General features: G+C 38.4%; 1 protein-coding gene across 4 annotated transcripts in view; it reads left to right on the top strand.

Annotated features, from left to right (window-relative positions):
* EPHA6 (EPH receptor A6) overlaps nt 1-22,718 on the top strand; it is a 353,748-nt gene that overhangs the window by 219,839 nt on the left and 111,191 nt on the right. For all 4 annotated transcript variants that reach the window (XM_083736224.1, XM_083736225.1, XM_083736226.1 and 1 more), the window contains exon 6: nt 21,568-21,692. In XM_083736224.1, coding sequence (XP_083592350.1) covers nt 21,568-21,692 — 125 coding nt within the window. The remainder of the gene's footprint in view (nt 1-21,567; nt 21,693-22,718) is intronic.

The following is a 22,718-nucleotide window of genomic DNA, read 5'->3' as shown; positions in this document are numbered from 1 at the left end:
ATGCTTTAAGATTATATTCTGAGGCATTTCTTAAATGTCCTGCTATTGTAGATATTGCAGAGGTCAACAAAGGAAAGAGCCATTTATGTTGTCACCCCAATTACAGAAGATTCCTGCCTGAGTTGCTTAACTAGTGTCATTTTGGCACCAAGCAAATACCTTATTTTATTTTATTTTATATTTTAGTTATGAGTTTTAAATCTCCAGGGGGTTTTTTAATGAGCTTTGTTAGCCGCTTTTGTATTCATTCTCGGTGTTTTATTTATGCTTTGATTTGTGTATTGTTCTGAGCACAGGATTCAACTAGATCAGGTATGGACATCTGTGGCCATCCACATGCTTTTGCTGTAACAGCCAGCATGGCCAATGGTCAGGGATGATAGGTGTTGTAGTTCAGGAATATCTGGAGGCCACAGGTTCGCCACCCTTTGGTTAAATGTGATCTAAGGGTCTGGACAAGACAAAGACTGCTAAAGTGTTCAGACCAGTTGAGCACCCTGTGATGTGTCTTCATGGGAACAATTATCGCCCAATAATAGATGGAGATTATGAGTAATCCATATTCTTCCCATTTGCTGTAGCTAGAAGTGGCATTAAAGGTCTTTGTGAGAAGAAACCAGAGCCTTGAGCTGGAAAGCATGTGGATTCTGTTTCTAGAGCTGTGGCATGGGAGCAACTGATTGTGAATGTTTGCTGGAATATTTAAGATGTATCACCACCTATGATCACTGCAGATGGTGACAGCAGTCACGAAATTAAAAGACGCCTGCTCCTTGGGAGAAAGGCGATGGCAAACCTAGAGAGCATCTTAAAAAGCAGAGACATCACCTTGCCAACAAAGGTCCGTATAGTTAAAGCTATGGTTTTCCCAGTAGTGTTGTATGGAAGTGAGAGCTGGACCATAAAGAAGGCTGATCGCCAAAGAATTGATGCTTTTGAATTATGGTGCTGGAGGAGACTCTTGAGAGTCCCATGGACTGCAAGAAGATCAAACACATCCATTCTTAAGGAAATCAGCCTTGAGTCGTCACTGGAAGGACAGATCATGAAGCTGAGGCTCCAATACTTTGGCCACCTCATGAGAAGAGAAGACTCCCTAGAAAAGACCCTGATGTTGGGAAAGATTGAGGGCACAAGGAGAAGGGGACAACAGAGGACGAGATGGTTGGACAGTGTTCTCGAAGCCACAAACATGAGTCTGACCAAACTGCGGAAGACAGTGGAAGACAGGAGTGCCTGGCGTGCTCTGGTCCATGGGGTCACGAAGAGTCGGGCATGACTAAACGACTAAACAACAACAACAACATCACCACCTATGCTCAACCGGGATATTTATATGTATAAATGAACACAAATATTACAATACGTCAATAAGTCTTCAATGACCTCCCTCCAAAGGGAATAAAACCTAGTTAAGTTCTGTGCCCCTGGGACCTTTTACTACTTCAAGAACACTTACCACCACTTGAATAAATTTTACTGTAAGCTCTCCAAGAAAAGCTTTTTTGAAGGACAGAGTACAAATATTTAAAATAAACAGATAATATTGTATCATTAAAAGTATCAGTATCAGAGTGTGCATGACCCAGGTTGTTATGGGTTGTCCCATCATACAGTAATGCAGGTGAACTCGTTCCGTGTGCCATACATTTATTTTATTTGCTTGTGCAACATTTCACTGTGCCAGTGTATTGGAATTAAGCAGATTGGTTATTAAGTGACAGCTACTGCTTCAGAGTACAAATATAATTTCAGCAGAAGTCCTTTATAATGCCATCAATTTAATGTAATACAGAAACTTGTATATTTATGGATACATGCCTATTAATCACAATCACTTTTGACCTTGCAAAAGATTGTTATCAATATCATATTCTTACTCTCATTTTGGTTTCCTCTAAGAAAGAAGATTCCACCTAAACATTAGGAAGAACTTCCTGACAGTAAGAGCTGTTCGACAGTGGAATTTGCTGCCAAGGAGTGTGGTGGAGTCTCCTTCTTTGGAGGTCTTTAAGCAGAGGCTTGACAACCATATGTCAGGAGTGCTCTGATGGTGTTTCCTGCTTGGCAGGGGGTTGGACTCAATGGCCCTTGTGGTCTCTTCCAACTCTATGATTCTATGATTCTATGATTCTAAGATGGACAGCATTTAAGTCCATAATTCCTTGCTCTACTTGGAAAAACATAGTTCATTTGTTCCTTGGTAGAGAGCATATATGTAATGACAAAATCATTTAGAATAGGAACAGGAGTTGATTGTGGCTTTTTTCACAACCCAGTGAAAATTGGACTGTTCTAAGTTTTTAGCCTTGAAATTCCAATGTGAAAAAGTTGCTGATATTAAATTTCAATTGTGGAATTACTTTATACCCACAAATTAGCAATAAGATATCTAACTAGCTGTTCATTTTTGTTCTGTTGCATAACATTTGTTTCACAGAGACCTATTGCAAGGATGAAGTGCAGAGGTTTTTGCATAGTTAGCAAATAGGAGCTCCCACTAGTTCTCATAAACCAAAGATGTGATAGTAATCATATATCTGGACTGCTTCAGACTCATATAATTGGCTTTCCAGACAAACATGTATGGATCTGATGGTTCCACATATGACCAAATTATATAATGTCCTTCTAACTGGAGACCCATTACCACCAACCTGGAAACAATTGGGGATTGTAATAATCCCCAAACCATATAAGGACCCCTCAAAAGTAGACACAATTTCTCTACTTAATCTGGATTATAAAATTTGTATAGCAATCCTGGTCAACAAAATCAAAAAGAAAAATACATTCATCTGCTTCAACCTAGTGTTGTCCAGGGATGTAAAATTACAGATCCATTTGGTAAGATATTGAACATAATTTATTATAGTAAACAGACCACTTCATCACCAACGTGCCTATAATTATCAAATTATCTGATTGAAGTAATTTTTAAAAAATGATTTTTCCATAAATTTATTAAAAACATGCTTTCTCAGCCACAGGACAACGCAAGGCTGCCCACTATCACCACCGTAATTTGCTTTAATTTTAGAATTATTCGTATTAAGTCTACGCCAAACATTAGCTACAAAAGGAATAACTATTAATGGAAAGAAATACATCTTGGACTTTATGCTGATATTATCTTATGTACATCAGATCTGATGATCAGCAACAAGGGAAAGAGTTCTCAAATTTATACATGAATGGTATGGAACTCCCAAACGTTTTATCTTACCTAAACAGCTCTTCCATGTGTTGGAGATCATGCACTATCATAAGTACATATCAACATATTTGATAGAATTCCCCCCAAATAGAAAAAAAATTGGAAAGCTGTTTTTACAGAGATATATCTGATCACAGCACAGACAGTCCCCATGACCCCAGGCTGGCTTTACTCAACCTATATTGAATACATGTTTCAAATTAGAAATACAAAACCTATAATACATTCCTTAATGGCTGCAAGAACAACCATTCCTAGAACATATTTTTTTTTACAGTTTTTAAATATGGACCAAAGCTACATTATTGTGCTGGGAAAAAGAGCACTGGTAGAAAAAAATATACCGAAATTAAAAGTGGCAAGAGGACAAAAGAAACATGACAGCTTTTATGCAGTTTGGTATGATTTTATTAATTACACAAACCATGAAGCATATGGCAGGGCAGGACTTAACAGTATACAATACAGTCTGGCGCGTATAAGTCACCCCTTCGCCTTCACTCCTTATTATTTCTCTGTTTAGTTTTGATTTACGCAACCATTAGCAAAAAGAACAAATACTGAAATACATATATTTAAATTATTATCGATATAAACTATTTTTTACCTGTGTTCACCAATCTAAACATTATACGCCATTGTACGTTGTAGTATAATTGTTATTTTTATTATTATTGAATTTATATAACGTCCTGTACCCGGAGGTGTCAGGGCAGTTCACAGAAAAGATCAACATAAAAATCACAATATATCTAATCAAAATAAAAACAACCCAATAACAACAACCCCCCCTCCCAAAAAAAAGAGCCACATTTTAAAAGGGCATAGGATGTCAATCAGATCAACCTGGTTAAATCAGATAAGACCTGGTTAAAAAGGAACATTTTTGCCTGGCACCTAAAGGTGCAAAATGAAGGTATTCATCCTCGCCTTTAACTCAGTCTGCAAGTTTATATTAATATTACTTTATTTATTTCTTATAAGTTATATGTTAATATGCAACCAAATTTGTAAGTCAATGCAGCGATGTTTGTATTTTTCTTTCTTTTGAAAGCATGTTGTCTTTGCTGCCCTCACCGCCACATGATAGGTAAATTATGTGTTGTAAGCAGTGTTCCATTGACCTCAAAATGAGATTTCCACCACCAGCACTATACTCATTGCCCGACCTATTTCATATCCTACCAGTATACAGAATATCAAGTAACTCCACAGTCCCAGGGAGGACACTTGGGAGTGATTGTATCTAAGGCCCTTGATATCTTGCCCTGGGGAAGGGAGGGACTGTAGCTCAGTGGTAAAGCATTTGCTTTGCATGCAAAAGTTCTCTGGGTTCAATCCCCAGCTTCTTCTTATAAAACTGGGAATATCCCCTGCCTAAAATTCTGGAGAGTCAATGCCACTCATTGCAAATAATTCTGAGCAGGATGAACCAATGGTCAATATCCACTGAAAAATACCATCAAGCATGTAAGAATCCCTAAGATTCTGTAAATCTCCGGGGTGGGCCATCTAAATAAGCCCCCACCCTGGAAGGGAAATGTGTCATCGCAAATCCAATACCATATATTAATAGTGATATAATTTAGAGCTTATACTTGCTAGGAACTAGATGGGAAATTGTCAACAGCCAATAAACTAACGATTTGGAAGCTTTAAAGCTCCGTGCAACTTGCTTTTTTTTCTGACAGCTTTGTAGCATTCACAGGAATACAGCTTAATAAATAAATAACTTCTGTCAATAGATTGTTCAATCTTTTAAAAATGATTTTTTGAAGCACCTTTTATGCAGTGCACATTTTAAAACTATTTCCATTAAAAAGACATGGGGCTGTCACTTGTAGCATGAGATGATTGACCTCATATAGATTTGCCTCTACACCTATTGATTACTCCCCCCCTTCGTTTTGACATTTCACATGAGTTAATTTAAGATTCATCACTTTGGAAATGTCAAGTTTAAGGGCTGCCTCTCATTGTTTGGAGAGAGTAATGTTTGAAATCGTTTACTTATCTTTTTAAAACAGTAGGCAGGATACATCCTTGCTGTACTGGCTCAGCGCTAAGTCAATAGATTGTTGTTTTCTTCCACAGAGTTTTCCAATATGTCATTTTTTTAAACAGGAAAGTTAATTGACTCAATTTTGGAGATATCAGTAACATCCCAAATAGATTTTCAGCATCTCAGCATATTCAATCAACTACACAACTTCTTGTAAGAAACCCTTTATCTTACATCACACTCTAGCAGAGACTGTGAGCAAGCCAGTGGGTGTTAAACACATCATTAAGTGTAGAAGTCAATGAGCGGTATAATGGATTTGAACTCTTATTTCCTCAGTTCAATTGATAAGACGTTATTTTCTTCAGGTGAAAAAAAGTACTGTATGCATTTTTATTTTTATTTTTAATCCACTAGACAGAGTGCAAAATAAGTGATTTGCCTAAGGGCACTCAGTGAGCTTCATAGCTACATGGTCATTTGAATCTGGATTTCACATCTTCAAGATGAACACTTTAACCACTGACCCTGAAGCCTGATTTAAATTTAACAAGGCTGCATTGCAGGGGGATGGGGACTTCCATGTAGGTGTTTCATACCACAGCCATCTTATTTACAAGGTGTGTACCTACTACATGTATTACTTTATCTTTTACAACTGCCTTTGTCAGCCTGAGAGCCAGATCAACAACTGGCCACCCACCTGTCTATCTGCTAATGTCATTATGATGTCAGTTGACAACTTCAAAGAGGTTCACTAGCAGCACCAATCCTGCAGCCTCACTGGCCAAGGAACAATTGGAAGTGCACTTTAAGCTCCAATTTTTTTTTCTTTGCAGTTGCAACTTTATTGCCCCACAACTGATATTGCATATGATGTTAAATGTAGGTCAAGTGGGTGTGGATTAAGGAACAGCCTTGCAGGCCAAATTAGGACCACCTGCCAAACCTAGGTCTGTGGGCCCGACCAGAGGTTCTGCACTACAGTTTTATAAGAAACACAAGTAAAATATGATTGAGAGGATAAGGAACAAAATTGCCCATTGTATTCAACAAAGATCCTGGAGAACACAGAGGCTGACTTCGGCTGGATCTATACACATAAAAAGAATCGCTACAGAAAAACACATTATAAAAGCTCTTAATGGAAAATTCCATTAGCAACAGATCACAGCTCTACAGCAGCATCTGGTGTCACATGTTTATAACAGAGTTATACGGATATAATTGATGAGTGTAGCTGAGTCCTTTGTCTCACTTTTGCAGAAATAGCCTGGGGTGTTAAAAGTGTTCCCTGTCTATCACCCATTGGTATACCAGAAAATACAACTATCACTTTGCACGAAACTTACTATTCACTTTGGGGTCACAGCAATGGTGCCCCTCACCACAATCATAATGGCAACTCTTAATTAATGATCCCTCCCACCCCATTCAAAAAAAAAAAGATTGTTGCAGCAAGTGTTGTTGAAGGTTGCTCGTAACACTTCCAGGGCACAATGTCACTGGCCATCTTTAAAAGAATCAGTGAAGATTTGATTATTAGTTTCAATGTCAAAGTACTAATGTGAGAGACAAGCTTGTACCTGTGTATGACCTGTGGGATATGTTTACGAAGACTGTCCCATAATGCTTTATGGCATATGATAATGTTAAAATGGATGGATCATTAATTTCCCATTCAGATGAGAATATACAGAGAGGCACCTTATTGCATCCAAAGCCCACACAATCCTAGGTCTGTTGTAATTCCCAAATATCATGAGCAGCTTCATGTAGAGTGCATTATAATAGTCTAACATGTGACAAGTACATGGAATGCACTGAGGCAAGGTCTCTTTTTTTCTCTTTTTTTAGATAATGTTGTAATTGGCATGCTAAATAATTTAATAAAATTTAGATTAGGCCAACCATTTTTTCCCAATGATTAAAAAAAAAGTACTTGTTCCAGAGAAGTAGCCATGTCTGCTGCAGTAAAACAACAAGCATCTTGTGGCACCTTAAATACTAAGAGATTTATTATGACATGAGATTTCATGGATTAGAGCCTACTTCATGCAGTTGACAAAGTGGGCTCAAGTCCATAAAAGCTTTTGCCACAATACAGTTGTTCTATTAATGGGTTCTATTAATCATAGAGGACTTGGGCAGTGATAATGTCATTCTTTTACTAAATGGGCCTTTTGTGAAAGTCATCTAACTGCACTGTACAGTATGTTTTGACTTCGAAGGCAAGCTAGCAGGCAGGTTTCTGAGTACATTATTTATTTCCATAAGTTGTAGGTGCATTTAATACTGAAAATTGCCTGTACAAAGTGAAGACCTCAGGATAATATGAAAGGTGTTCAGCAACTGATGGGAATAAAGTAACCATTCTTTACCTCTGTTGATAATCCTTTGGCCATATGAATGTTTGACCACATTTTAAATTCTAAACGTTATAGAAAACCATATACAGCTCATAAATCATCATTAATCATGGCACAACTTCAGCAGCCCAGGTTCTCCTCAGAGTCTGATCAATGTTCTTCTTGGAGCTTGATGAGGAGAATCTCCTCAAGTAGACAACATGTATGTCACTTTCATCCTACCCACTTCTTGCCACTATACAAGAATACCAAAACACTATTTTTAGAGAGTTTACTTATTGTTTGCTTTTTATTCAATTGCTATTCAGGACATCAGGCATTCCTGTTTCAGAAGTATGATTCTTAAATGTTGACGTATAATTAATAGTACTGTAGTTTTGAACATCCATCTGAGCTTTTTTTTTTTTAATTGACAGGGCTAAAAATAAACTATTTTTCAGTGACTGATCATGTTTAGTTCCCTACCTTACATATCACAAACACAAGTATAAACTGCTCCCCCCAATCCCTGCTCCTGCTTTTTCTGCAAACTAAAACTTCGGCCTTCATTCATCTCACGGGACCAGAGCATTATGAATTCCATTGAAAAGTCCCCTTCTGTCATAGCCACCATCCAGAAATCTGAATGGGAACATATAGGGAAGGTTAGAATCCAAAGACCAAGTACGTCTTATGGGGAGAGGCAGTACACAAGGTATGGAGATCCTAAACCATATAATTTAGATTTTCGACAGTGCTGCTTATTTCATTGCACATAGAATCATAGTAGAGTTGGAAGGGAGCACGGGGATCATCTAGTCCAACTCCCAGCAATGCATGTGGGGTTTGGATCCACGACTCTGAGATTAAGAGTCTCCTGTTCTAACAACTGAGCTATGTATTTGATCCTATTGCAATCCTTATATGTGCCATGTTAATTGAAGCAATGGTAGCAAGCTGTCTCCCCGCCCCCCCCAAAAAAAAATATGTGTGTGTGTTTGTGCATTTCAATGCAATTTAGCAGATTTTTTTATGCACTTGGTTTCAGGACTACGAATGAAGGATATAATATAACAGGCTGTTTTCTGGTCTGGTTTCTTGAATGCTTTGTTACAAATGTTTGGTGTAACCTTGATCCAATGACTAGATTTCTGTCTATGTCTGAGCCCAGTTAAGTATGAAATCTTTACCACACAAAGACTGGCATAGGTATAAATACTTTAAAGAGAGTATAAAGGAATCGGATACTGCAAAACTGGTAGACATGAAAATCTAAAACAAAAACAAAAAAACCCCTCTGCATAGATACACTGTATATTTATACATTATTATCCTATTAGATAAGTGGGAAAGCTTATAACCCTTTTGGCAACCAGCTCTCCTGTTAATATGATCTCAACCAGTGTTCATACAATTTGGCTAGCTAAAAGCTATTTAGAATGGCAATAGATTTCTTGTAAATTTAGGCAACCGGTTTTAATTGGGCCATGTTAACAGCAAGAAGAGAAAGACAGCCTCTGGGACAAAACTGAAAGATGAGATGTCAGTGAGAGAGCTTCATCCTGGCATACACCATAGTTTCTCCTCGAGGGTAGTAATTTGAAGTAATGAGTAGTCCTTGTTGAATGACCTTCTACATCTGTTGCACTGCCTATCCAATCTGTAACTCACTTTCCATCAATTGCACTTTTAGTACAATTAACTGTGCCATCAAAAGACCCTGAAAATGAACAGCACACTTTGTGCATATGTTCATAGCTGTTTAGCCCAGGATTGTGAGGTGGCAGAAGTCCATTTAAAACCTTCTGCTTGTGCCAAAGTGCAATTTGTTGATTGAAGAATGTGCATTGATATAGTTGGAAAAGGATGGCATAGTGTGCTTGGTATGCTACTGCAGTTCACAGAAAATGATTAGAGATTCGAAAGCATGCTTGAGTCAGCTTGCTGCTGGAGTGCCACCTGGACTATGCATGGCATTCAGAACTAAAAGCCCCTTCACCACCTTAGCATCATGTTAAAAATAAATCTGCTATTCTTCTGGCTACAAAGAGAGATGACTGCTTTGTTGACCCAAATGTTTTATTTATCCTTTTTACTTTTTTTTCATACCTGCGTTGCTACAGTCCAGACTTTTCATTTATAGTACTTTGTTTTTAATGCCACTTGTTACTTTTAATTTAAAAGAAACCAAAAATGCCTTGATGTTCCTTATCCAAAATTGTATATTCATTATTCATGACACAGCCTTGCAAAGGGAGTAAAAATTTGCTACCGATCTAAGCATATTCAGTATGAATCTAAAATCAAAGAACACTGAGCTTAATGTCATCCAGCAGCTTCAGAAAATCAACAGCAGGTTTTCCATTAATCACAGTAGGTTATCACGATAGCACATAAGGCAGCAATCCTATACACCTTTACCTGGAAGTAAACCTCACTGGAATTATTTCTGCGTAGATATGTATAGGGTTGCACTGCAAAAGTATGTGGAATTTTTTAGCCATTGAATTATTCTTTTTATGACAGTAACTGACAGATTATCACATGGCTGGTGGCACAGCCGCTAGTGTTGTCTCTGGCATATGCATCAGTGCTGGGGACAGAGCTAGCAGAGTGTGTGATGTTGTGGTACATATGTGAGGTGCAGTGCTGTATACATTTGCTCTGTATACAGAACTGCAGCATGTGAAGTAATCTCAAGTGGACCCCCATAAATTATTGGATTGTCGAGTAATATTGGTAGATTGTTAGAAATTTGTTAGTTCCTCAATCCTAAATTTTGGAAACGAGTATCAAAATGGAACTCCTGCTCTAGAGGAGTGCATTCACAGGGTTCCGTGACAGCCTACTTTTTTCCCTCTTCTAATACCAGATTACTCTGGTCCACAGATCCTCACACTGATCTGTAGGGTGTGTGCACTCAGCAACTGCTTCCAAAGATTTCTCCATAGTTATCTGTGGAATATGTTATTTGTTCTAAATTGGGAGCCTGTGGAAACTTTTAAAGAGGGATGAGTTTTGAGAAATAGTGACTTATCAGCTTGAGGCACTGATAGGAGTTTCATGGCCCCTTGTGCATGAGGAAAGCCTCTCCTCTTCCCAGAGGGGAGTGGTTGTGAGCAGGAATCGCTTCCCACGCTCACAGGGGGGCGTGGCCAGGGCCCCTGCATCATTGGACTCCTGGGCCCGCATCATGCCCCCGGCCAGCCAATCTGGCGGGCCAGGGGGTGTGGTTTAGCCGGATTTAAATGGCCACGGGCCCATGAGCTCTCCCTTGCTTTTCCAGCTTCCACGGATCACCCTCCCTCCCTCTAGGTTTTGCTTCACCTATGGACTTCGGTTGGTCGCCTTGTTGTCCAAGGGGCCTGGTAGGAATTTTTTCCACTTGGCAGATTGGCACCAGCCACTTGGTTTTTTTCTACCTCGTAGCAAATCGTCACAACTTTGTAAGGTTTGGCAGTTAGGTATTGGAAAATGCTTTGTGTGTTGGAGGGGAGGTTGTGGCCATCACCTACCCCTCCCCTTGAAGGGTATTCTGGCGGTCGTGGTTCCTGTCCGACGCCCAGGTGGTGGCTAGGGCCATGGCACGACCCTCCGGTGAATCTCGGGGAAAGCTTCCAGTTGATTCGCATTAACAAGAGTGGGCAGGAGTCAAGTATAGTCTGCTCAGATCCAGTGCCTAAGCCCATACCACTCACATTCTGTAACCAATAAAGTTGTGGCCCTTTTTAGCCCATTAACCTAAAATACCTGTCTTTGTGTTTCTTATTTTATCACCAAGTGGGGGCGGGGCCTCGACTCACAACCTCAGTTTTGTGGTGGCAGGTCTGACATTTTGCTACCTGAGGCAAAGAACAAGACGCTGTCCGCCCACTGCACACATGACCACACACACTTATTTCCACATTGGCAACTGAACATGGTCTTTCCTTGCACCTTGGAGGAGTCTGTTAACTTGAGGAGCATGGGGCTGACATTTTTAATGTGTTGTTTTCAAAAAAGGAAATTATTTTTAATCATTGTACTTGGATACATACGTCCGTTTTTTATATGTTTCTTTTTTGAACTGCTTATATATTGTTTCTATTTAGTGGTATATGTGATAGCTATATAAATAGATAATTTTTTGGCATATCTTAAGAAAGCTTTATCAAATAGTATTAAGTGTTTGATGTCAGATTATTCTTTGCTGTTTTCCATTTATGAAACTATCTTATATAACTGCAGTTCAGATTCTTGTATAATGCATTAAACCCAGATAGAGCTCTGACTCACTTTACATGTTTGTGGCCAGAAACATTTCAGAAAATAACCAGAGAGAGAGAGAGAGAGAGAGAGAGAGAGAGAGAGACTTAGAAAAGTTTGAAGTTATCCCCTATTAAACATCAAGTCAACCGTATAGGGGCATTCTAACCCCTCATAAGATAAAGGAGAATAGAGTGCACTAGCTCCATAAAATATAAAATACAGCTCTTGAGGTGTTTCAGAAGTTGTTCAGATAAGACATGCTTAATGATCTAGGGCATACTACATAATGTTGTATACCACATGTAAATCATGTTTTGGAAAAGAGCTAAGTTAAGTAAAAATGTGCAGTATGAAATCTTTTTAAAAGTAGTGGTAGTTAACAGATTTTAAAATCTGCTGTCCAAAATCCACAGGAGTCATTCACAATCTTCATTTTCTTAAAGATTTTTAGAGGAGGAAATTTAGTTTCATGTGAATAAATTATAGTTTACTTTGAAATTAACATAGATCTTGTCCATTTCTTATCACTGAGTGCTGTAGTAAATTGAAATCTGTTAAAAAATAGTAGTTATTTTCAAAAACATGTTTTTATCCTAAGAATGTTTCTAAATAATGCTGAATTATGTGCTTCAGAACATGTGATGAATCAATAATTCATTATTTATTTGTTGCCTCAGTGAATAGTACAAGATTTATTAAGTTTATTTGTAGGAACACAATGACTCTTAGGCCATTTTTAAATCAGTGAAATGGTAGGAATTTTTTTGGTGATGATACTTCAGGTGCCATTGGGTTCATTAAAAATAAGTCATCATAAAGCATGCAGAACATAATTTAAAAACATAATGTTTCAACTATTCTGCAAATTTAGGAGTGCATTAATCTCTGAAGATGAATCTCTGCTGCATGCTTTGGGGTTTTTCATGGAACTATAATCAAAATTAAAATAAGGGAAAGAAATTTAAAAGAGGAACTTCTAGCTACAAAAAGAGGATTTTAAAATGTATTTTTAAAAGAATATAAAGTATATTATATACTTTACAGTAAACTGTAATGGATCTAAGTAGTTTTTAAGATACTATTTGTAAGGATAAAGTTATTATTTATAAACATAAAATGATTGTGATGGGGCAGGAGTTATGCTTTCCTCTCCAAAGCACTGCATACATAACTAGCACTGATTTTTTCCTTGTACTGAAGTTGGTCAGAAGGGCAATATAATACATTAATTAGTGGTGTTTGAATCTCTGGTCACCTACAGCCACATCTATTTATTTGATTAATTGATTTAAAAGCATTTATAATTGGCCTAAGTATAAGCAGTATGCAATATTTTTTTTAAAAAAATAGAGCTATGATCTTTTTGTGTGCTATTATTGAAGGACCACACATATCTGCTATTTGGGTCCCTGAAGCACAGATTCACACAAAGCAGCAAAACGCTCTTGCAGGTTATTAACAGGATTTTTTATTTGAAGTGCATATGCAGAACAAAGGCACAGGGCAATCAGTACGCAACCTGTACACAGTAGTCAGGGTGCGCCCCTTTATATAGATTTGCAAAATAGAATACCACCTGATCTCTTGTAAGTCACCTGATTTCTGGGAAATCAAAACTTATAATAAGTTCCTATTACCATATAAGGTCTTGGTCTTCTCTCCCTCCTTCCTGCAACCTCCCTCATCCTGGTATTACAAGAAATCCTTTTTCCTTATCTCTATCTGCCCAAGCTAGACATTCCGAGAGGCCCATTTGCAATGTAACATTTAAGCATGTCCTTCAATAATAGAACAATTATATTGTAATATGCTCCTTCATTATGTGTACTACTAAATGGTCAACTATGACACTTTGTACACTTCTTACGGGATCTCTACAGTTAGGTTGTCATACCCTCCAACATTTCTCCAATGAAAATAGGGACGTTCCATTCCTTAATGATAGTTTTACTATTTACACCCCACACATCTTACTGGGTTACCCCGGCCACTCAAAATCAACATTAAAACAAACTGACCTCTACAGGATTGCCTTCAGACAGCTCTGGGGTTGGATAACTCCATACTCTTCAACATTTCTCCAATGAAAATGGGGAACAATTCAGGATCAAATCAGAAACCGGGATGGCTTCTCTAAATCAGGGATGTCCCTGGAAAATAGGGACACTTGGAGGGTCTGGGTTCTGCACCTACACAAAGCATTTTTCATATGCTTCTAGAGCATAAGCTTGGGGAAGGAGTTCCTGGTTTGACTCTTAGAGAGGGAGGACTTTGGATAAGGCTCTGAAGCTGAGCTGGTATTCTCCTACACTGTGTTTTCCTAGACAGTGAAAGTAGCATCTCTAATAACTATTTTCATCTTAAAGCTTCATTTTACTAATAGGTTTATCTTTCCCTTTCTACCATCTTGTGCGTGTTTCTTAAACAAAGAATCTGTTTCTCCCTTCCCTATGATTTAGATGCATGCTGTTCATCTTTATAAAATGCCCTGAGTGCACGAGCAACATGCCGGTATATCCATATTATGTTTTTATACTTGTTGGAAGCCACCTGGAGCGGTTGGGGCTTCCCAGCCTGATGAGTGAGGCATAAACAATAAATTTATTATGACATTGTGATTATGAATGGCAGCATTGTTTCCTTTGTTTGGGTAAGGAGCTAATATTGAGTGTTTCCTTCCCCATTCCAAAACAACACCAAGTAAGCCTGCCAAAATGCTTTACCAAAGGTCTTAAGACAGATTACATGAAATTTAAAAATGAAGTACTTAAAAATCACAGTAAATTCAACAAAACAGCAGGGCTCAAAAGCAGAGGTTAATGGAAAAACAGCACCTCCCCACCCCAGCCAAAATCTGGGTAAAAAGGTGCAAATTGACTTGCCAATTAAAAGTATAAAATGTCAACACAAGCTGCACCTCCTATGGAAGCCTACTTTGCATCTTAGGAGATACAGTTCAACCAAATATATGAATGTTCTGTCTCATAGTGATAAGGGCACAAGGAAAAAATGCTCATTAAAGAGTTAAAAAAGGGAAATGAATTAATCAAAAGTTAGGGCAGGCTACTACACTTCTTATCCAATGATTCAAGAGATTATGTAGGTTGTGAAAATGACCTCTTGCCTGAAATAACAGTATACCTAAAATATTTCCTGCTTCGTCCCGGTGAGACCATTTCTAATCAAGCTTTATTATCTATTAATCCCTATGATTCTGTGCCAATTATGCTGTCAGCAAAACACTGAGTGTTTCCAAATATGCTGCAGCCACTGGTAACTGAAAGCCAGGCTCTGATGTGTTACATAGACTGTGTTTCCAGCCTCCAAGTGCTAACATCTGCTAAGTGTATTCATTAATCACAATTCCTTCCTTTTTTTCACGTTGTAATCCATCTTGAGCATGGTTTGAACTATGGAAAGGCGGCATGTAAATAAAATTATGTGTGTAGAAAATCTGCAGTGCAAGTCTATGCTTCTACTCAGAAGTATGCTGCACAGAGCTCAATAGGACTAACTCCCATGTATGTGTGCATAGTGGGGGACCTCTGTGGGCCTCTTTCATTTAGCCACACCCTCTGTTCTTTGGCCTCACCCCTTACAGAAATTCATCTTTATAAAATAAAATAAAAAGCTTCCACCGGTGCTTAACTGCTGTGAGTGAATGATGGGGGAGATGGTTGAAGAGGGTTAACCTTCCTTCCCCTGAAAATCACTCCCCACTAAGCTTTTGGTTAAGCTCCCAATTGCTAGATGCAAAGGCTTTAAAAAGCCTAACCTGTTGAGTTGGCACACATTCAATGCAAATAGATCATATAACACCAGTTCTGTTGCATATTTCTGAGCCCAAATGTTGGCCTTGATGTATAAAGCTGTTTGCTATTTAGGATCCAATATCTTCTAGAACACCTCTCCTAATATGAACCTACACAGACCATTAGATCTTGATATGAGCCCATTCTTCCGGTGTCTTCTTTGAGGATTGCTCAGTGGATGATAATATGGGGTGGGGGTGGGGCTTTTGAGTTGCTCCCCATCTGTGAAAACTCTCCTCAATGATGTCTGTCCAGTGTCTTTACTGACGTATATTTGCTGCCAAGTAAAAACTTAACTCTTCCCCCCCACCCAAAAAAGCTTTTGTTGCACTACAGTGATGATGTTTTTGTTGATAGTATGCTGCCAAAGCTGTTATCAGTTGAGTGGCAGCATTGCTCTGTATATTTTTAATGAACTGCATGGTGTTTTGTATAAATATGTCCAAATTATGTAATTATGTGTAATAATAAATTTATGTTGTTGTTGTTGTTTAGTCGTTTAGTCGTGTCCAACTCTTCGTAACCCCATGGACCAGAGTACGCCAGGCCACTCCTGTCTAGCTGTGCATAAGTAAAAGTCCCCTTAAAACAAAATATTAAAAACACAATATGCAATAATAATTAAAAACAAACAATGATTAGAAACAGCTCCCTAGCATAGAGGCAACATGAAATAATTTACAGGCCAGATTTAAAATCCAGTTAAAAAGCCTACTATTATTTATTTATTATTATTATTATTATTATTATTATTATTATTATTAAAATAAATGAACACCTTCATGATTTATCCTAGGATGAAATATGCATTCAATTAAATCCAGTAGTATGGATCCTTTGGCTTGTTGATCCAGAGATTTGTATATATTCACATGTGTGTCAGTGCTGGTTCAGCTGTAGATCAGCATGGAGACAAGCAGTAAAGTTAATTATTTATTCAAGAAAGCAGTATATAAGCAGAGAAACCTCCATGTAAGACTGGCCTCCAATAACACAGTTACCAGGACTGACTATTTGTGTTATATAATTCGGTATTTGAACGATTGGTATTAATAATTGTATTACAAATTGGTATTGTTATAATGAGGTTTTATTGGACTGTAATTGAAAACTAATCAAAATTATGTTTTAAAAAAGGACTGGTGACCTGTGCTTCCTACTTCTCCCTCAGTCTTCTCCCCAGCCTAATATCTCCCAAGCAGCCTTAAGCTGCATCTGGGAGGAACTATCTGTGCCCTTTGTTCTGCTGCAAGCAAGGTTCTTCAAGGCCTTGGAGACGGGGGCGGGGGGGTGGCTTGCTTCTGCCACCTCTGGCCCCTCCTTCCCGACTTCATGTCCAGAGTCTGAATTGCTTCCTGCCTCTGGTTCATCTCAGACCCCTCAAGTGTCTCAATTTAATTAGGACATCTTGAATTTACAGAAGCTCCCCAGCTTCTGATCCCAATCTGGGATGCCCCAGTTTTTCCGGATGCCGCTCTAGACTGTGCGGCATCTCCCGATGCGGCGAAGCCTGGAGTGACCTTCCGGAGGCCACTCTAGGCCATGTGGAGTCTGGAGATGCAGTGTCTCATGAGCAGGAGGCTGAAGACAGCAAGGTAAGAGGGGGGAAGAATGGAGAGGGCAAGGAACCGAGTCAGTGGCAGGGAGGGGGCGAACAACTGTTGTTTCTTCAGCATTCAACCATTCTACCACTTCTTCATCGTCTGACCTGTGCTCAGTGTCCCACCACCAACTCCCCTGGCTCTGAGCCTTCCTCCTCTGTGGCTTTCCTAACGGGCTCTCCAGCTAGCACCTTCCACAACTCCTCATCACCCAGCCCTGACAGTAAGGCCCATTCATTTCTCTGTTGAAACGCAATTCCATTGAAATGAATAGAAAAACATTTCAAGCAGAGGAGTTCCATGCATGCACTGGAGCTTCTGTGCCTGGAACAGATTGTCAGCATGTGTATCACTGTGTTCCAGTATTTTGTGTCCAGTTGCTAAGAATATAATGGTTTTCTTTTTCTGTCTTTCTATTACTTTTCCTTGCAGACTTTATAAAAACAACAAATGAAATAAATAGTTTTGCAGCAGTGAATTGAAATAGCATTTTTCTCAACTCTAGTCAGTGAATGACCTTAGACTCTATTTATTGCTATATATGAGATAACGTTATACTTACTGTCAAACCTCATAGCCATTGTAATCCAGTTATAGAAATAAAGGTTGAGGCATTTCTTATAAGAATAATAGTATTTTCTGGCAGCACTGAAAGTACACATTTCTGCCGAAAACCACAATTGCAAAGTTAGAGTGCACAAAGTTGTGTAACACATTTTATAATTAACAGTGTTTGGTAATATTTTTTTCTGCCAACAATTTACCTTTCTTCTTCACCTGACCATATGCTCTTACCAAGGAAACAAGTTGTCCCCCTGCCCTCCTGCCTCCTCTCTTTTCTGTGCAATTTACTTATGTACCTTTCAGTTGTTATCATTGGTTTTGAGATGATCATCTGAAAATAGAAATAGGACATTATTGTACCATGTGTAAGGTGCACAATCACTAGACTAGAAGAAGCACTTCTTATATTATATTTCCAACCTGATTCCTATCAAATGTGGTGTTATTTTTTTGACCAATGGATATGTTAAAAATTATAGTGTTGGACCAGAAATAAAGTCTTTGAGTGTTATGGTTTAGAAAAAGGATTGTAGAAACCAGGAAATAAATAATCAGGAACTTCCTACCTGGGAATGAAGTCATTTTTAAAACTTGGTGAGTGGCCATAACATACAAAACATGGAGCATCAAGGATTTTCATTTAACATTTTTCTTACTGCACGGTGATATAAAAAACCTGACTTGCCAAAACTATGGTAGAAAAATGACCACACCACTTTGGAATCTCTTCAGAAAACTCACTTTTGTCTCAAATCATCCTGCAATGATTACCAAGGTATTACAGTACAGCGTACATAATACTTGCTGTAGAGATGCCTTTTCTGTAGAGAAAAATAGCCTTCCTTGCTGTAAAGTTTGAAAACATGGTCTGACAACATAGTTTTTTGCATACTGTGTCTCTTTGCCCCAGCTCCACATTCCTGAATGTAAAGAGTATAAAGACTTACATGATAACCCAGGATTTATAGGGTAGTGTTTTCAATCATTATTATGAAAATGGACTGAGGATTAGTTGCCACAGAAAAGCTGTATTTGATGGTATTGCCATGGTAAATCATGATTGGCTGACTCCACACTTGCTTTCCATAAGACTGAGTATCAACTTGGATGTCCTTTTTCTGGTGAACAGTGCATATGTGGTCTGCCATTAGATCCTGATTGTGGCTGGGTGATTCAGTTCATTTTTGGAAGGTTTCTGGTGTGTTGCCTAGTTGGGTCTTTGTCTGCAGTGAATTCCACAAGTGATCTTTCCAGGAAAAAAACAGGCAAGAAAAAATGTTTTGTGTATGAAAAACAGTCTCTGATATTGAATCCATCAATTACCCCCATCCCTATAAGAGAACAGCTGAAAAGGTCAGTAAAAAAAGCAATGCAGTTTCAAACCAAAACAGGCAGGGGTCTTCAAGTTCCTGTAAAGCAGGACTGAGGTCTCATCAAGGACTGCAGACCTTCAGTGGCACTTCATAGGGAGAACAATTTTGCTGCAGTTGTGTATGCCTGGCATTGCCACGGTGGACATAGTTTTGCTCAATAAATAGGACAGAATGAAGGAAGCTTGATGGATCTAATAGTAAAGAAGCCCTAAGAGATGTCAACATTTGAGGAATAGGAACAGTGAAAAGATATGGGTGAAGTATCAGATGGGTCCAGGAGGGTTAGCTGTACTAGCTCATTGGACCAAAGGGGTCTAGAGTTGCTAAGTATTGCTTCTTTAAATATATTGTGTTTTGCGATACAGATACATAGAAAGTTGCCTTATACTAAATTAGACCATTGGTCAATTTAACCCAGTGTTTTCTACATCTTAAGGCAGCCCTGTTCAGGGAAGTTTTTAATGTATGATATTTTAGTGTTTTCTGGCTTCTATGGAAGCCGCCCAGAGTGGCTGGGGAAACCCAGCCAGATGGGCGGGGTACAAATAATAATAATAATAATTATTATTATTATTATTATTACACTGACTGACAACTTCTACTCCTCTGTAGTAAGTGCCATGGAACAAAGTAGGTTTTACTTTTGAATAAGTATACATAGGCTGTGCTGTAAAATCATCCTGGATTTGATGGGTTCAGGTTTAGGGAGTGAATTGAGTATTTCGTGAAAGTTTTCAGTTAAGCTAAGAGCAACCTGAGTCCTTTGTTTGCGTGTCTATATTTTTTAGCTGTATTGCTTGGGGAAATTCTTATAGCATCATGGAATGGATGGCGGGTTTGGATTTATGTATAATAAAAAGGAGAAAACAATGCAGGTTTTTAAAAATTTGTTTAAAGGCACTCTGATAGACCTATAATTAAAAATATTTTAAGTGGCCTGTTGGCCATTTGTAGGGTGGAGCAAAGGAATTCAGTGTCAGACTTTTGGGAGTTAGCTAGATTTTCTTGTGCTGTGAGTGGGGTTGGTGATGGATGTGTGAATGTTAATTGGGTAGGATAGTTCTCTGTTTTCTGTGTGTGATGACCATGCCTGTCCAATCTGTATGTTGTAAAGGATCAGATATAGACACCATAGGTTCTTTCCACTGTTTTTTCTACTTAAAAGACAGCTCTGAACTTCCCACCACTTGAGGCAGGCAGAGCAGGAAAAATCACTAACCATATCTCATTCCCCTCCTTGACACAATAATTGGTTTGATGGATAAAGGGAATGCAGTGCATATAATGTGACTTTGGCAAGGCCTTTGACAATTCCAGATGGCATTCTCAAAAGTAATTGGAGAACTGTGTGTTGGCAGATGGCTATAGCAAGGTAACAAATTCCAGAGGGGTAGTCGTGTTAGTCTGTTGCAGCAAAAACAACAAAAGAGTCTTGTGGCGCCTTAAAGATTAATAGATATATTGGGGCATAAGCAAGTGCCCACTTCATCAAGGGAACAAAGTAGCATCCTCACTTGAAAGATATATAGAGAAACATACATACATACATACATACATACAGCAGCAAGCAAGCAAGCAAATAAATCTGCAAACAGGGGAGCTATTGGGTAGCCATGGGTGTGTGATGTTTCTGTGTAGATCCCAAATGGATGCAAAAGAAGACAGAGTAATTAAATCACAACAACATATACAGTAAAATCATGCTAGATATGCTATGCTTATGCTAATTCAGCACATGTAGAGGACAGAAATCAAGAGATACATTAAATCTGAATTGAATAGAGCCTTCCCTTGATACCTTTTTGTTGAATAGTGGTGACTTGAGGTCAGTATCATTGTGTCCTAATTTCTTCCACTAATTTCTGAATGCTGGCATTTTTATTTTGGATACATGTCCTTTTATTCTTTTGCATAGACAATGAACTCTTTGTTCTTTGTTCTGTACCAGCTGCAGCTTCCAGACCTGGGTCAGAAGCTTCATGTGGTCTCAGGAAACTTTTTCACATCTCCTATAAGTCATGCTATTTTTTATATGCCCTTGGTCACATCGATAATGAGTATAAAGTATGACCAGATGATATTTACTTCAACATTTGACCAAGTTCCAAAAGGAATGGTGCCTATTAAATTAAATTGTGATAATAAACTTTCTCTGGGCATTGAATACAGTAGTACTGAAACATGTTGGATCACATGTCTGTTTCTGGAGTGAATCCCGTTTGAACAATTAACTTCTTAATGTGTTGTTCTGCACTATCCTCTCTATGTTCCACCCAGACTCTTGAAAACACCAGTGTGATCTGCTGGCCATGTCCTTTGGACACCATCCCAAAGTTACCTCCTTGTGATAGTCTAAATATGTTGCATTGTCTTTAACCCATAGTTATCCTTTTCCTTTTCAGCACCCTCCTTGATAGGTATGGTCAGGAAGGACTGGGCTTCCCAAAACAGCATTGCCCTCTCATGGCAAGACCCTGATTTTCCTAATGGAGCCATTCTGGACTACGAGATCAAGTACTATGAGAAAGTAGGTCTTGACTTAAATGAAATAAAACCCTCAAAGCATCGTGTTTTTAACATTGACCCTTTTTTTAGCCTGCAGTTTTATAGATAGATTTCTTGTCACCTTGTTTGAATGAGCTAGAGCTCATTTACGTGGCTGCTTTGCCTACTGTTGTCCCAGTACCTTGTCAAACTGAATTTTGGACACAGTGAAGTGGCTGTAGACATATTTTGCCATCGGTTTGTGCTGTGGTTGGCTACTCAGTTACAGTGTAGCAGTTTGCTCATGTGTGATCTAAATGTTTGGTGAAATTTTCACATGAGTACTTCCGAAGCGCTGGAAAAAGAAATAACAGCCTGCCAGGATCAAAGTACTAATATGATCAGAGCATTACTTTAATATGCATCTTTTTGCCTTAATAAGCATAATTAACATGACTTGTTTTTAATGCCTATTAATTCTGGACAATAGTAAACAAGTTAATGACATTTCAGAAGCTTGATGGTAATGGTTATGAACACTAATAAATATGTGTAACCTGCTTTCATAGTGTCTTTTTGTATGCAAACTGCTAAGATGTAAGTTAGATGGTATGCTGTTGAGATAGTATATGCCAAACACCATGGTTGACATTCTGGTAAAGATAATAGCAGATTATTAATGTTTATGTTACCACATGTTAGTGCACAGAACATGTTATTCCCTGATGATGAAATTAATTAGAAAAAAACACCCCTTATGTGAATGGAGCTTGATGTACACTATCCCTGCACAGTTTTGTGTTATGACCTTTGTGCACAACCACAAATTGCAACTACACTTTACTAAACCAAGCATCCTTTGGGATAAGTCCATAGTACCCATTAAAAAAATGTTAATATTATGCCTGCAAGCAAATTATCATTTGCAGATTATATCCCAACAGAAAATAACAGTGAAAATGATTATCAGAATTGCTGATCTTTAGAAGTGCCCGATTGATATCCAATGCTATGTTAAAATGCTGACCTTTCTACAACAAAACCAGCCATGTAATGACTGCTTAGACCA

Source organism: Podarcis gaigeae (assembly GCF_964106915.1).
Source record: "Podarcis gaigeae genome assembly, chromosome: 4".
Lineage (NCBI taxonomy): Eukaryota > Metazoa > Chordata > Lepidosauria > Squamata > Lacertidae > Podarcis > Podarcis gaigeae.
This window is presented reverse-complemented; position numbering and strand designations above follow the sequence as displayed.